A 23,024-nucleotide genomic window follows, 5' to 3' on the forward strand; every position below is an offset into this window, starting at 1 on the left:
ATCCTGAAGAGGAAACTCAAATACTTTGGCCACCTAATGAGAAGGAAGGACTCACTGGAGAAGAGCCTAATGCTGGGAAAGATGGAGGGCAAAAGAAGAAGGGGACGGCAGAGGACGAGGTGGCTGGATGGAGTCACTGAAGCAGTAGGCTTGAGTTTAAATGGACTCTGGGGGATAGTAGAAGACAGGAAGGCCTGGAGGAACATTGTCCATGGAGTTGCGATGGGTCAGACACGACTTTGCAACTAATAACAACAACAGCCTCCTGAATGGAAACTTACAGTTCTATAAGCCTCAGCGTCTTGAAGAGTAACCACGAAAGAGTGGTCAGCCGGTTACCTGAGAGATTTCTGGGGACAAAAAGAGAAAGAATTTATCAGTCAGTCATCATCCTCTCTTCTTTGCAACTTTGTTCCCCTCTGCAAGCAAGTAGAATAAATTGAAACAAACAAACAAACAAAAAAGCCCAAAATAGTCCCAAAAACTGAAAATATGACAAGTTTGGAATTAAACCAGAATTCCCTTTCCATTTAAATCTTAAAAGGAGAACAATAAAGTTGAGGGAAAATTTGACAGCCTGTGAATGAAATATTCTCTCTGAGCATGGACAGTGAATGCTATTAAATTAGGAAGAATCTGTAGTTGCTATTTCCAACGATTAATTAGTAATCTATTTTTAAAGGAAAGAAGAATCAGTAAGTAAGCAAATAATGATCAAAATAGCATATGTATGCCAGCCACTTTTTAAAGCAAAGTTCTATGTCCAGAATAATTTTTATACATTTTTTTATTCATTCATCAGAATCCAGCAGCTAACAGAAATTATCCATATTAGCAACTATGTATTACTTTACACAGTGTTTTTTTTTTTGTTTAGCTATTTCATTCCAAAATATTTACTATTCCAAATTGTGGAGGCAATTCATGTAAGTTTCATTGCTTCTAATTCATTGTCAATATATGAGCAATACAGAGTAATAATAGTTCACCAGTAAAGTTATCTGTTATAAATAATATATAGTTATGTCAATGGATAAACACATAACGTACATAAATATCTCGATATAATTTGAACATTTATGATCTTAAAGAAGCCCTTTCTCTCTTACCCATAGTTCTTTCAATCTTCATAAGGAGACAATATTAACATAATCTTCAAGGCTGTTCCACCAATTGAAATATAATTATCGAGTTTCCTACATCTCAGTGATTAAGTTCCAATGTGATTTGCTTTGATTTTAGCATTAGGAATGTACTCCATTATGGCTTGGGGCTATGTGTGATTCTAGTCATTGTGGTTAACAAATCATGGTTAACAAAGTCATAGCTTAACAAAATTCATAAATCCAATCAAGAAATGCAAAACTATGAGGAAAATTAATGTAATATAGTACAATATGGTATAATTCAGTAGGGTAAAGTAGTGTAGGGTATCTTATGGTATCTAACAGCATAGTAACCAGACCAGTTTACCAGAATGTTAAATTCCATAGACTTTGCATGCATGGATCAAATTTTTGCAGTATTTTAACTCATTTGCATAATAACATAACTTTGACATTTGAATGATATAATGTGCATCAATTACATAGTTTGTTTAGCGACATCATCATGCAAATTACAGAAAAAGGATGCAAATTATGTACATCGCCTCAATAATATTCCACTCTCCAATTTAACCATCAGCAATTAAAGCCATACAAAAGTATAAAACAAATATTTTCTCCATCAAATGACGTAACAAAGTTCCTGCCTGTAGCAATAAAAAGTTTGTAGGCAGTGCTGGAGAAGACTCCTGCAAGTCCCCTGGACTGCAAGGTGATCAAACCAGTCAGTCCTAGAGGAGATCAACCCTGACTGCTCTTTAGAAGGCAAGATCCTGAAGAGGAAACTCAAATACTTTGGCCACCTAATGAGAAGGAAGGACTCACTGGAGAAGAGCCTAATGCTGGGAACGATGGAGGGCAAAAGAAGAAGAGGACGACAGAGAATGAGGTGGCTGGATGGAGTCACTGAAGCAGTCGGCGTGAGCTTAAATGGACTCCAGAGGATAGTAGAGGACAGGAAGGCCTGGAGGAACGTTGTCCATGGGGTCGCAATGGGTTGGACATGACTTCACAACTAACAACAACAAGGCAGTCTTTATATTGAAGAGCATATTTCTAGGATCTTTGGCTTAAATTCTGATTCTCACTCTACAATACGTGTAGTCCGATGCAAACCTTAAGATCTTAAAACTAGAGGAGAGCATAAGATACAAGCTTCAGGTAAACTGCACCAAACTGCACCAAACTTGATTGCAGAAAATACGACTTCAGTAACAGAGTGGTCAATGCCTGGAATGCACTACCTGACTCTATGGTTTCATCCCAAAACTCCAAAAAGACCCGTTCCTAAGAGATCTGTAAGGGGCGGGCATAAGGGCACCAGCGTGCCTACCGTCCCTGTCCTGTTCCCTTTAATTGTATTCATTTTATGTATTCAATTCATGATTGTACTTATATATATTATCTAATACGTACTCAACAAACTAATAAATAAAATAAAATAAATGATCCAGGTGGCAGGTTGTATATCAAAAACTGGGAAGATACCAGTAAGGCAACTTACCAAAATCAAGAGTTGGGAATTTTAACACCAAGGGAGTGAGAAAAAGAGGCCTAAATTTGTTTCTTGCATCTTTGTGTTACTCATGTTGAGACTGTTGCCATGGCAACCTGAGATCAACTTCATAAAGTCCCCACTCCGGCTGGGAAAGGCAAAACCCCTCCCCTAAACTGTGAAATCTATTTAACCCAGGAAGTATTTATAAGCCAGCATCCTCAGCTGCCCCACCCCTTCGCTCTTTTTCCAAGATATTTTGGGCAAATAACTTGTTCAAAGGAGAGAGGGAAGAGGAGAGAAAGAGAGAAATTACAATAAAGAATGTTTCATTTGCACAATGTGGTCAGTTTAAACACCTTTGATTTTGTTGACCATTATATATTTATTTTATTTATTTATTTTATTCAATTTTTATACTGCCCTTCTCCCGAAGGACTCAGGGCGGTGTACAGCCAACTAAAAATCACAGTATAAACATTAAAAGAAATTAAAACAAACATATTATAGGTGGCCAAATTTAAAACAGTTTAAAACATTAAAAAATAAATAACCCCAATAAAATTTTAGGCCAGTCCCGCTTGAGTAAATAGGTGCGTTTTCAGCTCACGGCGAAAAGTCCGAAGATCAGGCACTTGACGTAAACCGGGGGAAGCTCGTTCCAGAGCGTAGGAGCTCCAACAGAGAAGGCCCTGCCCCTGGGGGCCGCCAGCTGACATTGTTTGGCGGACGGCACCCTGAGAAGGCCCTCTCTGTGAGAGCGTACGGGTCGGTGGGAGGCAAAAGGTAACAGCAGGCGGTCTCGTAAGTACCCGAGTCCTAAGCCATGGAGCGCTTTAAAGGTGGTAACCAGAATCTTAAAGCGCACCCGAAAGACCACAGGGAGCCAGTGCAAACTGCGCAGGAGTGGTGTTACATGGGAGCAACGGGTTGCTCCCACTACTACCCGCGCAGCTGCGTTCTGGACTAGCTGCAGCCTCCGGGTGCACTTCAAGGGCAGCCCCATGTAGAGAGCATTGCAATAATCCAAGCGGGAGGTGACAAGGGCATGAGTGACCGTGCATAAGGCATCCCGGTCAAGGAAGGGGCGCAACTGGAGCACCAAGCGTACTTGGTGGAAGGCCCTCTTGGAGATGGCTGCCAAATGATTGTCAAATGACAGCCGCCCATCCAAGAGGACACCCAAGTTGCGCACCCTATATATATTTATATATATAAACCTATATATAGGTTTCTGTAAGTAAATAATTTTAAAGCATTAAGCATATAATGTAAGTCTATACAGATTCTCAGTCATCCAGGTCATGGTTGTCCCAAAGTTGCTTTTTCACCAAGGCCTCTGGTGGCTCAACAGACTAAGCAGTCTGTTATTAACACAGCTGCTTGCAATTACTGCAAGTTCAAGTCCCACCAGGCCCAAGGTTGACTCAGCCTTCCATCCTTTATAAGGTAGGTAAAATGAGGACCCAGATTGTTGGGGGCAATAAAAGTTGACTTTGTATATAATATACAAATGGATGAAGACTATTGCTTAACACAGTGTAAGCCGCCCTGAGTCTTCGGAGAAGGGCGGGATATAAATGCAAATAAAAACAAAACAAAACTGGACTTTCTTTTTTTTTTTCTTTGAAGACATTTCGCTTCTCATCCAAGAAGCTTCTTCAGCTCTGACTGGATGATGAATGAATCTTTCCATTCCCCATCATCCAGTCAGAGCTGAGGAAGCTTCTTGGATGAGAAGCAAAACGTCTTCAAAGAAGAAACAAGAAAGTTCAGTTGCCTCCTGAAAAAGCATCTTTAGGACAAATAACATAAGGATGCATGTCAGACAATAATTAAAAAATGAAGGACAATACTCCACTGCTGGCCTTTTTTAAAGAATTATTTAGAAATATCTTTAAAGAAATCCCACTCATTTTCATTCAAAAATTTCGTTAATGTGTTACTTCTACTACGATTTGATGTAAACTCATGAAGATTTTTTTTCTTTTATAAAAACAAATATTCTTATCTCTTCCCTATAAATATTTTCAGCATATGTTTACCAGGGTCTTATTCGGCTACTCCTTTTAATGTGCAAGTTTCCATGGCATAAACTTTTTTCTAATGGGCCTGTCAAAAAATAGTGTTATATTTTGTTGATGTTGTCAACCCAAGAAAGATTAAACCCTAATGGACTCCATTCAATATTGAGGTAAATATCCACAGTGGCGCAGTGGTTAGAGTGCAGTAGTGCAGGCTACTTCTGCTGACTGCCGGCTGCCTACAATTTGGCAGTTCGAATCTCACCAGGCTCAAGATTGACTCATCCTTCCATCCTTCCGAGGTCAGTAAAATGAGGACCCAGATTATTGGGGGCAAGATGCTGACTCTGTAAACTGCTTAGAGAGGGTTGTAAAGTACTGTAAAGAAGTATTTAAGTCTTAAGTGCTACTGCTAACTGGGAAGGAAGGAAGGAAGGAAGGGCCTTAGTGGCACATAGTGGTTACATTGTAGTATTGCAGGCTAATTCTGCTGACTACCAGAAGTTCAATTCTGAACAGCTCAAGGATGATTCAGCCTTCCATCCTTCCAAGGTGGGTAAAATGAGGACCCAGATTGTTGAGGGCAATATGCTGACTCTGTAAACCCCTTAGAGGACTGTAAAAGCACTATGAAGCAGTATATAAGTCTAAATGCTATTGCTATTGTTAAATCTCAAATTCAGTCCCACACGTATCCTTGAAACTTCCCCTTTATATTATATCTTTTGACCCGATGTTTTACACACACCAAAACAGAGATCCTTCTATGCAAAAATGCTTCGGCGTTATGATTTGAATAAAATTCAAAATTCCTTTGGTACACATACTATGCAAAATTGTAATGTAGCTTTGTTGAGCAGATTTTATATGAGTCATCTGTAATGTTTCTGGCATAAGGAAAGAGTGTGAATTCATAATGTGGTTTGGGGAAAAACATACTACGAGAATCCAGCCACAGTGCTTGATAAACCATGATCAGCAGTTTAGCACATTATCTGAAGCCAATTGTGGTTTATTCAACAAATCGTGGTCTTAAAGTGCTGCTTGAATCAGCTTCCTTTCCTTTGCAGTACATATACATGGACAGCTTCGCAACCTAAAACCCTTAATTCATATTGCATTGCCAAATGTGTAAAATGTTATATTTCTCCCAAAACCATCCGTATTTCCACTGTTCTCTCACTCACACCGTGTGTCTCACACATGCTTCCTAAGAGTTACTCAAGCCACAGGATTCTTCCCCTCTTTCGCCTGTGCACCATTCTTTCCAAGCTCTGCTGCACATTATAAAGCCCTCTTGGTGTGACCTTGTTTGCCGCCACCAATGGCAAGGTGCATGAATCGTGAGCAAGAAGCCCAGAGGCTCATTAAGGGCACAGCAGCCTGCTAAAGGAAATGCTCGGAGCCAAGAGAGAGGAAGTCACGAAGCAAGCTCTGGGAAGTCCAGGCCATCACAGCCTACAACAAGATCATCATTTAACTCTTTGCATGCGCTCCACACACAAAGCCGCCAGCTGCTACTGTGGGTCCTGCTCAAGGCTTAGGAGGTCCAGAGAGACCTGAAGTCTTTGGCATTCAAATACCCTTTGGTTCAGAATTTGGGAGAACATCAACATGGTGCGTTATGGAAGAAGCTACAGTTCAATCTCAGCCTTGCAAAGATGTGATCTTGTAAGGCTGACATGATGGGAAGCAGAAAGAGCTCCTATCTCCTTCGAACTAATGAATGAATCTGCCTCGGAAGTGTTTATGGTAGAAGTGTCAAATTCTGAACCTGACTTCTCTCTGTCCCATTTTTCATGCATTAATTTTTAGGTTCTCATAGCATGCTAAGTCATCAGGTGGTGCATTTAGTTTAAGGTGCTATGTAAACAGCAATAGCACTTATATACTGCTTTATAGTGCTTTACAGCCCTCTCTAAGTGGTTTACAGAGCCTATTGCCCCCAACCATTTAAGGTCCTCATTTGACCCACCTTGGAAGGATGGAAGGCTGAGTCAACCTTGAGCCTTGGTGAGATTCGAACTGCAAATTGCAGGCAGCCGGCAGTCAGAAGAAGTCGCCTGCAGTACTGCATTCTAACCTCTGTGCCACCAAGGCTCTTTACCATAATGGTAACAATATTGTTATGGTCTCCATCCAGTGTATAAATGCATATGTAAATTTACCAACTCTGGCTTAATCAAACCCTGATTAGGCAAAACTGAATTCAACGTAAATCCAAGAAGTTTCAAATGTTTTTTTTTTCCTTTTTTCTTTTCTGATGGGAGGGGAATGTCTGAAAAATATACCATTGTGGGGTGGGGGATGGGGAAGGGATTTTGTGATGCGCTACTTTTAAAAGGCTAAATTGTCACAGCCAAATATCTTACTGCGGAGGGAGGTGAGTAGGGCCTTATGACACCCTTACTCAGGTGTGAGCTGCTAGGGGTTCGAAGAGGTTTGGGAGAACCTCTAGCTAAGATTCTGTGCAGTTTGGAGAACCCTCAGATCCCATGCCTGGCTGGCCCCATCCACCCCACCCCGCCCCTCCCAGGAGTCCCCACGCATCCTGTTTTGGATGCAGGTAAGTGCAGGGTACGCATGGAGGCTTGGAGGGGGCAGAAAATGGGTCTACCAAAAGTTTGGGAAGACCTACAGAGGGCCTCCGGAGCCTGGGGTGGTTGTTTTCACCCTCTCTTGAGGAAAGTCTCTGGAGCCCAGGGAGGGCAAAAAGCCCCCCTGCCCCTCCGTGGTGCAGAAGGCTGACTACTAGGCCATGCTCACCATGGCCACGTCCACCCAGCAACCGGGCAGAGAACCCCTTGCTAAAATTTTTGGAGTCCATCCTTGCCCCTATTTCCCACAGACGAATAAGGCTAACAATTACGGTTCATGTTAACTATTCATGACCTTTGTCTGAAGTCAAGTTTTCATCTGAGGTTCCTTTGACAAGTGCACTTTGCCAAGATAATGTTCACCAAAGGGAACTTAAGCTATTCACTGTGTACAAAGTAGGGCTGAGATTTCAAGGTTTTTTTTTTTAATTTGAATTTATATCCTGCCCTTCTCCGAAGACTCAGGGCGGCTTACATTGTGTAAGGCAATAGTCTCATCAATTTGTATATTATATACAAAGTCAACTTGTATTGCCCCCCCCCAACAATCTGGGTCCTCATTTTACCTACCTTATAAAGGATGGAAGGCTGAGTCAACCTTGGGCCTTGTGGGACTCGAACCTGCAGTAATTGTATGTAATTGCAGGCAGCTGTGTTAATAACAGACTACATTAGCCTGTTGAGCCACAAGAGGATGGATCCTTTGTGCAAGTGAAGTAGAAATTCTCCACAATTTTGCAAATGCAAGAGTCCTTCTTCAATGGTGGACGGAGGGGGGGGCAGAAGCCCTATTATTGAAAAAAGACCCATGAGAAAAGCCCTCCTTGGATTCCCCCTGGAAATCTCTCCCTTGAAATTGAAAAGTTAGCAAGTCAGAAAGAATGAACAGCCAGATATATTGTATATAGTGAACAAGAACTTGGCCGCCTCATTGATAATTCAGTGCAAGGACTGAGTTATACTGCACTCCTGAGCCTTTCGCCAATCTCTGTTTTTCAAAGAAGTTTTCATTCCTTGATTTAAAACTACTAGGGAGAAAAAAATGCACGCTTTCTACTCCTGAGGTGAGCATGAAGCTCATCCATTTTCTGGAGGGATACGAACAAACTCCAAACTAGAGATTGAAGAGAACTTTTGCCACATTCCTGGAGCTATTAACCGAAGAGTCTGAGAGTAGAGCATAGGCAGCAGTGATGGGGTTCAATTTTTTTTACTACCAGTTCTGTGGACGTGACTTGGTGGGCGTTCCTTAGTGGGCATGGCAGGGAAGGATACGGTAAAATCTCCATTCCCTCCCCACTCCAGGGGAAGGTTACTGCAAAATCCCCATTTCCTCCCAATCAGCTGAGACTCGGGAGGCAGAGAATAAATGCGGGTGGGGTCAGTCAGAGGTGGTATTTACCTAAAGTGACCAGATTTCAGCGATGGCAAACCGGGACACCAGTGATGGGGGGGGCTGCACATGCGTGCTGAGTCTTGCCACCTGACTGAAGGAGGAGGAGCGGCTGCTGCTTCTCCGCTCTTCCAGGCAGGCTCAGCTCTCCTCGGCTCTCCTCTCGGCTCTTCTCTTCCTCTCGGGTGAAGTCAAGTGGCGTCTCTCCTCCCTCTCGCGCCCCCTTCTCCGCCACTCCCCCTTCTCCACCTCCTCCTCTTGCATTGCCGCCTCCCATTTTCAGAATGGGAGTGAAACAAAAAAAAAATTGGGACTTTTTGGAATTGCCGCGGGACGCGGGACAAATTATTCAAAAGTGGGACTGTCCCACCAAAAGCGGGACGTCTGGTCACTATATATTTACCGGTTCTCCAAGCTACTCAAAATTTCCGCTGCCAGTTTTCCAGAACTGGTCAGAACCTGCTAAATTTACCACCTCTGATAGGCAGTCAAGTATTGTAGAACATGAGCTTCTGATTCAATAGTGGCCCCTAAGCAAACACGGCAATGACACTGCTGCCTTCTCTTTCTCACAAGTAGGCTTTTGTTACAGTTATGGTTAACAACTCCTGATTTCCGCTAAATATGGCTACACCAAGTGGTTAGAAATAAGCTCTTCCAAAATGAAAATCCCGCTGTTTATCGTTATTATCAATCACCATGGAATATCAACGGCTTTTCAATGAAGTAGGTCAAACAGTGGTGGGATTCAGCCGGTTCAGACCAGTTCGGGCGAACCGGTAGTTGCAATCTGCCCGCCCTGGTGCTATGCTGTCCTATTTAGCCACGTTTTGTAAGTCGTGTGCATGCATGCAAGCCACGCAGGTGAGCAAAGCACATGCACGGAAGGCACACTCACATTTTCGGTGCTGGGCGAACCGGTTGTTAAATTATGTGAAGTCCACCACTGAGGTCAAGGTCTTTAAATATCTCAATGTCTACTTCTAGTCCTTTCACTTCCAGCGGGTGTCAAATCCATGAATTTATAGCCCAGGCTCAAAAGGCCGCTAATGCAATAATTAGATACACTAGCTGCAACAGAAACTTCTCCATTCCAGCTACCATTATATCATCGGATGCGTAAATACTAAGCCTTTTGCCATTTGGCACGCAATCCTGTGCTTATCCTAATAAAGTACATTGCATTTTGAAGTCCTGTAATCAAAATTGATCAGGATTTTAGGGAGCTGTTGTGTTTTGCCTGCACAGCCAGTGAGAGAAGATGCTGCTTGAAATAATGATGAAGTTGAACCAGTGGTGAAATCTGAATCGGTTTACGACCAGTTCGCTGGTTGTGCATGCGCGAAAATAAAAAGCTGGTGCTTTGCTTTGAAGATCAGGTAGGTCAACATGCACACCAAGGGAGGTATCTAACGTCTCATGGATACTTCTAAATGACATCCTAGGGTTTCTAATTTTGCGAACTTATTCACCACATTTCCCGTTTACAATATATCTGTGTGCATACGCATGCATGCAGTTAGCTGCTAACTAGGCAGATAGGCAGAGCTAGAAGAACGAAGCGTTCTGTTTTGAGAAAAACAAACCCTGATAGCAAACCATCTCAGAATCATTTCCGATGTATTTCTGTAGAAAACAAACGGGACACCGTTACACCAAGGTAGCATGTGGGAAACGCACTTCTTGCTCCCATGACTGGCAACGTTTGTTTGCCTTTTATTTAAAGCTTCTGCGATTTTTCCAGAGGACTTTTCTCCTTGAAAATCCAGAGCAATTGGAAGTTAGTGTGAAGGGAAATGGCATGTTTGTTTTTCCCTCAATTAAGCTCCAGCACAAAAAGGCTTCGCTATTAAGAGGCATTTTTATTCAGCTAAATTAAGCCAGATGCCTCATTAATGACACTTACCCACAAGAGCCTCTGTAATTAAGCTGCAAACTATATTATTGTGATCAGTCCTAGGCGATGGCAGTAGGACGGGCCTGCCTGCTTGGAGGGGACCCTTAGCATCCCCTCCTCCTGGACATGATGGGTTTGTTTGAACAACAACAACAACAAAGCCCCTTCCCCACCCTCTTCAAACAGGCCTTCTCCTCAATGGTTGCCTCTCACTTCAGAGCTGACACTTCTGTGTGTTTGTTTCTGCACAGGCAAGTTTCTCAGTGAATTTTAATAACAGGTTGCCAGCTTTCTTTCTTTTTTTTTTTTAAAAAAATTGCTGATCTGGAGGATAAGTTGCACAGAGCTGCCAGTGATAAAGAGAGGAAGCTCGGAATAAAACTAAAAGTGTAACATGAACTTCTTCAAGTACCTGGTGGTAGTCCAACACAGAGTGGAGGGTGGGTGGGGAGAAAATTGTCATGTTCTGCATGACGCACAACTTATTAGTAAATCAAGGGTGAAACCACTTTTTTAAAAAAATATTTTTTATTTGCATTTATATCCCGCCCTTCTCCGAAGACTCAGGGCGGCTTACACTATGTCAAGCAATAGTCTTCATCCATTTGTATATTATATACAAAGTCAACTTTTATTGCCCCCAACAATCTGGATCCTCATTTTACCTACCTTATAAAGGATGGAAGGCTGAGTCAACCTTGGGCCTTGGTGGGACTTGAACCTGCAGTAATTGCAAGCAGCTGTGTTAATAACAGACTGTCTTAGCAGTCTGAGCCACCAGAGGCCCTTGACCTGACACTCTGGAAAAAGTGCAGAGAAGAGCAACTAAGACAATTAAAGCCCTGGAGACTAAAACATGTTTGAACAACAAACACGTTCATGTTTGTTCATGTTCATGTTCAAACATGAAGAATGGTTGCAGGATTTAGGTATGGCTAGTCCAGAGGTGGGTTTCAGCAGGTTCTGACCAGTTCTGAAGAACCGGTAGCGGAAATGTTGAGTAGTTCGGAGAACCGGTAAATACCACCTCTGACTGGCCCCGCCCCCACCTATTCTCTACATCCCGGGTCCCGCTGATTGGGAGGAAATGGGGATTTTGCAGTAACCTTCCCCTGGAGTAGGATGGGAATGGAGATTTTACAGTATCCTTCCCCTGTCACGCCCACCAAGCCATGCCACGCCCACCAAGCCACGTCCACAGAACCAGTAGTAAAAAAATTTGAATCCCACCATCTCTAGGGAAAAGATGGACTAGGGGTGACACAATAGCAGTATTCCAGTATTTGAAGGGCTGCCCCAAAGAAGAGGGGGTCAACTTATTCTCCAAAACACCAGAGGGCAGGACAAGAAACAATGGATGGAAACAGATCAAGGAGAGAAGCTACCTGGAATTATTGTAAGGAGAAATTTCCTGACAGTGAGAACAATTAACCAGTGGAACAGCTTGCCTTCAGAAGTTGTGGGTGCTCCTTCCCTGGCGGTTTTTAAGAAGAGCCTGGACAGCCATTTTTCTGAAGCGATATAGGTCTCCAGTTTGAGCAGGGGGTTGGACTAGAAGACCTCCAAGGTCCCTTCCAGCTCTATTCTGAATTTGAATTTGAGGGGGAAAGGATGGCTTTGCCTAGAGAGGATAGTTAGACTGTTAAGATGTGCTGTTTTGCATTGGAAATTGCATGCGTTGATCATGACATATACTGTATGTTCTGCCAGCTTTTTAAAATCCTTGAGAGAGTTGAAAATATTACATCCTATCTCAGTATAGCTCATTTGTCCTCTATTTCCTCATATCACTGAAGCCAATGACCTAATTAATGACTGTGGGGTCCTTGGTGCTTTCTGAGTTGGTTGTTTTCTTGCAGACATTTCATTACCAATTTAGGAACATCATCAGTGCTAGAAGGGAGTGGGGTTTGGTTCATCTGATGCAAGCATTTCCTTGATTTTTCCAGGCATCTGAGCCAATCCTGCACATGCTCATTGGAGATTCCTACAAGTGTGACAATTGATCCATCCCTTGTTGATGGAATCCACAGAAATCCTTTAACAAACTGCCGTATTTCACATATCAAGCCGCATCCCTCCCCCCTCCAGAGCTATTTTAAAACTGTTTCATCTGCATGTCATTGTTAGCAAGATACCAAGGGTATCATTGTTAGCAAGATAGCAAGCAGCAAGGCTGCCAATTTCTCACATCAGCCTAGCCCACAGAAAATAAAATTCTAACCTAGCTGTTGTAAAGATAAGCAGATAAGCTAAAAATGTATTGGTAAAGCAGTACCCATCTGCACAATGCTAAAGACTCTGTGGATATGAGAGGCCCCTGTTCCCAAAGTGTTACAAACTAAAAAAATTCACACAGAGGAAAGAAAGAGAAAAGAAAGTGATGCTGCATTTCTCAAAAATTGTATCTACTGTATGTTTATTTCAGTTTAATGTTTAATATAGCAGGGCACAAAGCTGCTCAGAGTTGCCTTGTATTGTGAGATGAGAAGAAAATGAATGAATGAATGAATGAATGAATGAATGAATGAATGAATGAATGAATGAACATTAAATATTAAATAAATGGGCAACCTGTAGCCCATTTTAGTATAATTTCAGGAACACTTGAACCAGAAATCATGTTACGCTTCTGCTCCTTTCCTGCAGAAAAATGCTCGGAAGGGTATCAGAAAAAAACTTACTATATCTATTTTTTGCTTCGACTTCATCCTTCAGGAAGCTGTCAACAAATTATCCCCAAGGCAAACTAGTCCTGAAAGACAGAACATCCCCACTCAATAGTGGGACATGAAAACCCATTGAAGAAACTTCTTGGATGAGGAGTGAAACGTTTTCAAAAAAAAACAAAACACCAAAAAAACCTAAGGAAGTCCAGTTGTCAACTTGCAAAGCATTCCTGACCTGCTCTGGAGTGCCATAGGCAAGGGGATGGGGAACCAAGCCTCGCAGCTGCAACAAGGGAATCACACTTCAGTCAAAACAAAAGCACATTCCAGCCATCTCTATGGCAAGGCCATCTCCACGGATACTCACAGCGGCCGGAGGGAGGGATTCTACAACCCACAAAATTGCTTCATTGGGGAATGTGACTGATGATACACCTTGTGGTGAGGGGGGGAAACAGAGTCAGAGCCGGGGCATGAATTAAGTGAGGTCAGAGTTGGCTTCATTTGGAACGTGCCGACATGAAGATCCTAATAAATAACTGGATTTCTTTTGAAGCTTGGCTTGAGGCTCATGATTTATTTATTTATTTATTTATTTATTTTGATTTTTATACTGCCCTTCTCCCGAAGGACTTTAATTAGGGCATCGGTTGGAACCCTGACACCAGTTGCCTTTTAGAAAAAACACCTTTGGGATAACCATGACCTGAATGATTGAGACTCTCCCATAGACGTTTTATCACTGGACCAAATCCTTTTCCAGAATGATAAGACTGATGAGGGCCTAACGAAATAAAGTTACGCAAAAACACTTTAAATATTCGAGACAAATCCCCTACAAATCATCTCTTTTTTTTTTTCTTCCTATTTTATATGCCAGCAATAATTGGCTGGCATTTCCCAGAAAAGTCAACTTTAATGGCTCTCCAAGATTATGGCATCCTCCGTTCCATTTGGAAAGGCAAAAGTGACCTCATGTGTAATTGCCTTGCCCCAAGACATGCTCTGATCATTCCAATCATTTCCAAATATGAGCGCCACACAAATAAACGTTATATTTATTTATTCGTATTCCACTTCATTATTTTTACATATAACTGAAGTTATATGGATGTGTATATGGTGATCATATCCAATGCACCTTCTTCCTTCTATTTTTCCCACAACTATCTTGGGGTTTCTTTGGGTTGTTTTTGTCTGCAGAACTTTTTCTTAGGTTATCAAATAAGATACAAAACACAAGAGAAAATAGCATTGACTTCCGACTCCCTCTGTTGCAGTAAAATAAAGCATTAACATCAAACCACAACTTTTTGCTTTTCCATAGTTATATAAACCAACCCATTTCTGTAAATACCTATCAATCTAATTGGTAAAACCCAAAATCAAAGTTTCATCTTTTCCCCCATCTCAGGTACAAAGTTCAGAACCGGTCTCCATGTGACAACAAAGATACTTATATTTTTTTCTTTATTTAAAACAGTCAATTTTAGCCATTTCAGCCAATTCCATCAACTTCTGTAGCCATTTGTCCATGGTGGAAATCGAAGTGCCTTTCCATTTTTTATTTTTTATTTTGTTTTACATTTATACCCCGCCCTTCTCCGAAAACTCAGGGCGGCTTACATTTTTGGAACTACTTCTTGAGGTGAGCTGAGCTGAGAGAAAGTGACTGGCTCAAAGTCACCCAGCTGGCTTTCATGCCTAAGGTGGAACTAGAACTCCCAGTCTCCCATTTTCTAGCCTGGTTCCTTAACCACTAGATGTAACTGGCTCTCATTATTATTCTTTAAGGGATTCTAACCAGAGGTGGGATCCAGTGATGGGATTCAGCCAGTTCGCACCACTTCGGGAGAACCGGTTGTTAACTTTCTGAGAAGTTTGGTGAACTGGTTGTTGGAAGAAATCATTAGGGCAGAGAACCGGTTGTTAAATAATTTGAATCCCACCACTGGTGGGATCCACTTACCTTCCCTACCGGTTTGCAAATGTGAGTACACGTGCCATCTATGCTCATGTGCGCGGCCTTCTGCACATGTGCAATAGTCGTGCATTACATCCAGGCGGTTGGGCAGAGCCTCCTGCAGTTGCCACTACCGGTTCGAGCGAGCCAGTCAGAACCAGCTGAACGTCACCACTGATTCTAACCCTACACTCACATACCGGGTGGCCAAACCATCTTCATTGAGTTTATACAACTGCACCAATGAATTATATATGATATTTTGTTGTCCTATTTTTTCCCCCCTTTCCCAACAGTTGTTTTTAAACTTTTTTTTTCTGCATTCTTTTTATTGTAAAGGCTGGTCATAGTCTCTAATAAAGATATTTTATTCAATTCGAAGCCACCCTCTCGAATCACCCTGACCTATCTTGTTTGGTGGATGTTTTCCCTCATTTAGAAAGAATGTGCTGCCTTCTTTTCTACGGATAAATGCTTGAAAAGTACGCCAAACACATCTCAGAAATAGTGGTGGCAGCACCGCTTCAGTGCTTGCTGTGGATTAGTCTCTGCAAAAATAAAAATAAAAAAATAGCCTCCAGTGAAAACTTCAATAAATCAGCACAAAGACTCTGCGGGTTTCAGCCAAGACAATGCCTGTCAAAGGGCAGGGTGAACAAAGTCTGTCAGGAGTTCTATGCTCCCCTCACTCACAAACAGGAAAAAGTGAACGAGTTAGCAGAACTGGATTCATTATTAAACCGATGGAACAAGTGGCGCTTCATGGCTGCGAGGCACACTCCCCTCCCTCCCTCTCACTTCCTCCCTCACAAAGACACTGCTTGGCATCAGTGTCAGGAGGCAGGCATTATTTTTCTGTTCCGTAAATAAGGAAATAAGCAAAAGAGAGAGACAGAGAAAAGGAAGCTGCTGACGACAGTGGTAAGCCATTTTTTCGCCTTACAAATATGGATCCACAGAATCCAGTCGTGCTAAACTACAGGGTGTTTAGCACGTTGGGGAAAATAGGATAGCCCAGGGGTCTGCAACCGTGAACACTAAAAGAGCCACTTGGACCCATTTCCCACAGAAAAGAAAACACCAGGACCCACAAAAACCTTCCCGTGACTGACTATTTCTTGAGCGGCCACAAAACTAGCAAATGTAGTTGAATTAAACGTTCTGTTTTCTCCTGAAACCTTTCTTTTCTGGATTTATCCATGGTTGGGGCTAAATCGCATGCCAGCGGGTGTCGCACATTGGTGGTTGTGACACATATTTTGAGTGACAGTGTCGTGTCCCACTCCTCCGCTGACAGCCGGGTCGGGGAAGTCCGTATCAGGCGTGCCTCTGCAACTCTGCCGAAGTCCTAGCAAAGTTCTCAAGGCAGGCAGGAGACCAGAAAGTGACTTCAGCAATCCAAGGTAGACTTTGCCTGACTCAGAGAATGCCAGAAAGCAGATCCTTTATATAGGCCATGGGGTGTGGCTCCATGACTCAGCACTTATCCAGGCCTGCCCCTCCCTTCCTTCTGCTGACGCCGCCTATCAATTCTCCTGAAGCGAGGATCTCTCCAGGCTCCAGCTGTTGGTAATTCACATTCCTCAGGCTCACTTGCTGAGGGGGAGGGGGAGGGGTCTAGTTGCTCCGTTTGCCTGGGCATGGAGCCAGGGCTGGGGGCTGGAGGCACTTCAGGTCCTTTGTCTTGTTCGGCCTGTCTGGGCATGGTGCCAGGGCTGGGGCCTGGAGGCATGCCAGGATATTCCTCAGCGTTTGGAAGGAGATAAGAGGGGCCCGGCTGCGGGGAAAGCGAGCGAGACACAACAGACAGGGAGCCGCAGCAGAAGGGTGAAAGAGCCACATGCGGCTTTATTTATTTATTTATTATTTATTTATTTAATCATATTTATATACCGCCCTATCTCCCGAGGGACTCAGGGCGGTTAACAGGCACTTAAAAACACATAAATACAGAGTAAAAAACAATTAAAAAACTTATTCTAAACGCCAAATATTTAAAAATATAAAAAATAAAACCCAGTTTAAAACCCGTAAATTTAAAATCTAACTCAGTCCTGCGCAAATAAATAAGTGTGTTTTAAGCTCGCGGCGGAAGGTCCGAAGGTCCGGAAGCTGACGAAGTCCTGGGGGTAGTTCGTTCCAAAGGGTGGGAGCCCCCACAGAGAAGGCCCTTCCCCTGGGCGCCGCCAGACGACATTGCCTCGCTGACGGCACCCTGAGGAGTCCCTCTCTATGAGAGCGCACGGGTCGGAGAGAGGTATTCGGTAGCAGCAGGCGGTCCCGTAAGTAGCCCGGCCCTATGCCATGGAGCGCTTTAAAGATGGTCACCAAAACCTTGAAGCGCACCCGGAAGGCCACAGGTAGCCAGTGCAGTCTGCGCAAGATAGGTGTCATGCGGGAGCCACGGGGGGCTCCCTCTATCACCCGCGCAGCCGCATTCTGGACTAACTGCAGCCTCCGGATGCCCTTCAAGGGGAGCCCCATGTAGAGAGCATTGCAGTAATCCAGGCGAGACGTCACGAGTGCGTGAGTGACCGTGCATAGGGCATCCCGGTCTAGAAAGGGGCGCAACTGGCGCACCAGGCGAACCTGGTAGAACGCTCTCCTGGAGACGGCCGTCAAATGATCTTCTAGAGACAGCCACAGGTTGCTGACCTCTGGGATAGCCTATAAACAAGGAGTCAGAGGAGGGTCTGACTCCTTGTTTATGCCATCCCGTTTGCTCCTCTAAAAAGAAAGGGTCGACTTATTCTCCAAATCGCCTGAAGTCAGGATAAGAAACAATGGATGGAAACTAATCAAGAAGAGAACAAAACTAGAAATATGTCAAAATTTCCTGACAGTTAGAACAATTAATCAGTGCTTGTCTTCAGAAATTGTGGGTGCTCCATCACTGGAAGCTTTTAAGAAGAGATTGGATGGCTGTTGGATTGAGCTGTGGTGGCACAGGGGTTAGAATGCAGTATTGCAGGCTAACTCTGCCCACCGTCTGCAGTTTGATCCTGACAAGCTCAAGGCTGACTCAGCCTTTCATCCTTCTGAGGTTGGTAAAATGAGGACCCAGATATTTGGGGGCAATATGGTGACTCTGTAAACCACTTAGAGAGGGCTGTAATGTACTATGAAGTGATATATAAGTCTAAGTGTTATTGCAACATGTCTGAAATGGTATAGGGTTTCCTGCTCGAGCAGGGGATAGGACTAGAAGATCCCTTCTAACTCTGTTATGCTGTTTATTCTGAGTGACCATTTTGTTGGCTAAAAGATTTTAAAGGAAATTGATGCTTGAAAACTCTGTAGGAACTAGACTGATTTATATACGGTAACTGCAGCAAGGTTTTATTTATTTAGATTTTAGATTCTTGTAGGCACAAGGATGGAACAACAATGAAACCCCCGTTGGGGTGGAAGTATGGATCGTGATCACATTAGCATTTTAAAAAATGGCAAAACTCTGAGCTACTTTTTTGAAAGACTGAAAACCTTTCAAAGGAGGGATTATAAACTTGTAACTCTTTGTTGAAAAAGTCAAAAGTTGTTGTATTTCTTAACTTTAGTTCTCTACTTTTTATCTCTTTGTTTCTTGCACTTTGTTTTTGTAGGTTTTTTTCCCTCTTTTTCTTTTTTCTTTGTCTTGAACTATATGGAAAAACTCTTAATAAACATAAATTAAAAGAAAGAAAGAAAACTCTGTAAGAATTAAAGTGCCTAGTCTGCTCTTTCATTAAATTTTCACTGCATCATTTAATTGTATACTCTACAATAAATCGAGATCTAACCTGGGGATAGGTTAGAAGGCCATCAAGGAAGGGTGTTCAGGAGTAGAATCCACCTTGTATATCATTGGGAATTCACGCAACCACCTACAACCTTCCTTATCAACAACAGATGAGTTCAGGAAACTATTTACAATGTTCGTTTCCCCACGTTGCCCTCAAGAGATGCTGCATAGGACAATCTGGAATACAGCTTATGTTTGGAATCCACACTATATATCAGACATTAATACGATTGAGCGGGTCCAGAGGTATTTCACGAGAAGAGTCCTAGACTCCTATTCCAATAAAATCCCTTATGCCACCAGGCTTCAAATTTTGGGCTTAGACAACTTAGAACTACGCCGACTACAGTCTGACCTAAGCATAGCACACAAAATTGTCTGCTACAACGTCCTACCCGTCAATGACTACTTCAGCTTCAACCACAATAATAAACAAGCACACAATAGATACAAACTCATGGTGAACCGCTCCAAACTTGATCGCAGAAATTACGACTTCAGCAGCAGAGTGGTTGATGCCTGGAATGCACTACCTGACTCTTTGGTTACATCCTCAAACCCCCATAACTTTAACCTTAAACTGTCTACTACTGTTGACTTCACCCCATTCCTAAGAGGTCTGTAAAGGGGGCATGCATAAGCGCACCAATGAGCCTTGCGTCCCTGTCCTATTTTCCCCATTTATTTGTACCCATTTCCTGTATTCATATCCATGTTTATACTTATTCCTGTTATCTTGTACATGTTTGACAAAATGAATGAATGAATTAATTAATTTTGGGGAAATCAGAACAGTTGGATACCTTCCCAACTGTCATTCCCAACATTATCTACCTGAAGGCTGAAGCTTTTGGATGCTCTTCAAACGAAAGCTGAGTAGGTAGAGAAAAAGCTCTTGGGATAGATTTGGGTATCGGCACTGAAGCAATCCCACACCAGTTTTGTAAGTACGAATAGACCTTTTATTGAGAAGATTACTTTTGTAAAATAAGAACAGGGGAGGGGCATTCTAAGTTATTAACAGATAAAGTTATACACCTCCGCCCATGGGTTTCACATTGCATTGCTACTGGTTTGCCCCACGTGCGCGCCCGATTCGCGCACACATCTGCCTTCTGCACAGGCGCCCGGCCTTCCAGGCAGGCACCCAGCCTCAAAAACGTGCCTAAATAGGACGGCATAGAGTCGGGGTGCGTGGGCAAGCCCACCTGTGATTTCCACTACCGGTTGGGCCGAACTGGTCTGAACCGGCTGAATGCCACCTCTGATCCCCAGCCTGGTGTTGTGACCCAGGCCCATGTAGGTAGTAGGAAACTCAGTCTGTGAAGAAGCAAACAAATTTTATTCGAACAGCTGAGAATTATTTCATTCCCAGTGTCGTTCAAATCAAATTAAAACAAATTCCTCCCAACACAAATTCCTCAGTTCTCTCGCAAACCTTGGTCCAATTAGGCAAACTGCCAAAGGCCTTTCTTGGCAAACATTCAGAAGTCAGAAAAATAAATGCAAGACGTAGATGAAGCAGAAGATGAAGCTACCAACGTTGTTTTCCAGCAAAGCTCAAACACCATTGCTGGTCTGTTTTAAGCCTTATGGGAAGGGCCAATCATCTCTTGGCCTTACTCCCGAATTGTCCATTTTACTTGAGCTGCTCTTCCCTTCTGGCAGCTCTTCTCATGTGTGCATTAGGAAGAGGCTCCTCCTGTTCCTCTGCCTCACTACTATCAGGCTCTGGAGGCTCTGGAGTCCGCACCTCACTCCCCGATGGCCCTGGCCTCACTTCAGCCTCATCGCTGTCCGACTCCATTGCCAGCTCCGCAGGCTGTTGGCAGATCACAGCACCTGGGCCATTTAGGAGATGTAGTTTAGGAGATGTAGTCCAGACATCTTCAAGGGTCACTCAGTATAAATTAATAAACTAATAGGAGTTTGAGCCAATAGTTGCAAGCTCTTGCCTGCATTGATACATCCCGGGTTTGAGAGAAGATTCCATCTTAGATGCTTTTACTGAATTTGTATTGCAAACCAAACAGGCCATAGAGCAAATAAGTAAAAGTTCTGATAGGAAGTACACAAGAAGGACTTAAATTAATTATTATTATGTATGCATGACCTGCTCCTTCATATTGCTTTATTTTGCTCTTAGGTTTATTCTGTGCAAAGAAATAATGGGAGAGAATGCCTAATAAGTAGCTATATTTATGGAAATTACAATTGTACTACCTTCCCCAGAGAAAGCAAGCTCATTTATGCTTGGGAGAGGTCAGAGAAGGGTAAAGAAGGACTGGCATTTTCAAGTAAGCTGGAAGCATATTGCAATTTCTCCTTTGATTTTACAATGGCTTCTTAAAGCAATCCGAGATGCTGGTTTATACATGTAAATCCTAAATTTAGGCTCCTTCCAGCAAAAATTTGTTAATACTATGCTGAAATCTGTACTGTAATTTCTCGGGCATTTTCTGCTGACTTAAAGGGTTCTTTTTCAAACCCACCCTTATTGGATAGTTGAGAATTTCTTTTAAATTTCTCAATATTTACGAATTTAAAAGATTAGTATGGGTTGCTGTTGATGTTGTTTTCAGTGGCACCATTTTCTACTCCTTTGAAGCTCACCTGTTCTGCTCAGTTGTTCCAGTCTGAAAAGAACTACTGGGAGAAGTTTCTTCATGTTGTCTTAATATTTATTACAAGTGCCTGGATTTCACAGAATCTAGGAAATAAATCTGCTGATTGCCAGAAAGAATATTTTATAATGAAAGACCACATATATTCACATTCAATGAGGTTAACTACCTTTTCCATCAAGGCAAATGAAAAGTTACAGAAGAAAAACAAATAATTTTTTTTCATGGAACTAGTTCAGGGGTCAGCAACCTGCAGATCTGGAGCCGCATGTGGCTCTTCCCTCTCTCTGCTGCGGCTCCCTGTTGCTGGTCGGCTCTACAATTGATAGGGCTTTCAGTTAGGACAGGTAGAGGAAAAAGGATGCTGCGCTAGGAGGAGACTCTATAGTGGGCGAACCGGATTTCCGGTCAGCAGAGGAAAAAGGATGCCTCACTAGGAAGAGACTCTATGATGGGGGAACCGGACTTCCGGTCGGCTCCAGAATTGAACGGGGGGGGGGGGGCTTCTGGTTAGGACTTTTGTGGCTCTTTGAGTGTTTAAGGTTGCCGACCCCTGGGCTAGTTAAATTATAACTTTACAACTGACATTTCTAGGTCAAGGCAAACAATCTTATTACTTTAAAAGTATTATTTTTGGCAGACAGATGAGGGTGGTACAAGAGGGTGGGTGACAACCCCGTGATATTACATAAATGAGAGGGGTTAAGTTTTGGGGAACTTCTCCACATTTTGGATTGCTTCATATTCTATTTTGGGGAGAGTAGTTATGCTTAGCACACCATAATTCATTCCTTTTCCTCTACAATGCTAGAACATTTGGTACTTCTCTGCCCTTTTACCTCTTCCCCTTCATCAGTTAATAATCTTCCTTCATACGACCCTCACCATAATTTTATTTCTATGAGATATTAAGACCTGCCTCTTTTCCCTGGCCTTGGGCTAGGCTGAGTGGTGGGCCCCTTGTGGGTTGTTTTACGTATGAGATGGTGGGTCTGTTTGTCTGTCTGTCTGTCTGTCTGTCTGCCTGCCTGCCTGCCTATCTATCTATCTATCTATCTATCTATCTATCTATCTATCTATCTATCTATCTATCTATCTATCTATCTATCTATCTATCTATCATCTATCTATCATCTATCATCTCTCTCCCTCCCTCCCTCCCTCCATCTCTCCTATCTATATATCATCCATCTATCTATCTATCATCTATCAATCATCTATCATCTCTCTCCCTCCCTCCCTCCATCTCTCCTATCGATACATCATCTATCTATCTATCTATCTATCTATCTATCTATCTATCTATCTATCTATCTATCATCTATCTATCTATCTATCTATCTATCTATCTATCTATCTATCTATCTATCTATCATCTACGTACCTACCTACCTACCTATCATGGTGTGGATCGTTTTATTTTAAATTATGTATATTGCATTACTGCCCAGAGTCATAATGGAGTTGGGCTTCTG

General features: G+C 42.8%; 1 protein-coding gene across 2 annotated transcripts in view; it reads right to left on the reverse strand.

Moving 5' to 3' along the window:
- NTRK3 (neurotrophic receptor tyrosine kinase 3) overlaps positions 1 to 23,024 on the reverse strand; it is a 517,214-nt gene that overhangs the window by 327,594 nt on the left and 166,596 nt on the right. For both annotated transcript variants that reach the window (XM_058156317.1, XM_058156318.1), the window contains exon 4: positions 282 to 350. In XM_058156317.1, the coding sequence (XP_058012300.1) occupies positions 282 to 350 (69 nt within the window). The remainder of the gene's footprint in view (positions 1 to 281; positions 351 to 23,024) is intronic.

Source organism: Ahaetulla prasina, chromosome 13 (assembly GCF_028640845.1).
Source record: "Ahaetulla prasina isolate Xishuangbanna chromosome 13, ASM2864084v1, whole genome shotgun sequence".
Classification (NCBI taxonomy): domain Eukaryota; kingdom Metazoa; phylum Chordata; class Lepidosauria; order Squamata; family Colubridae; genus Ahaetulla; species Ahaetulla prasina.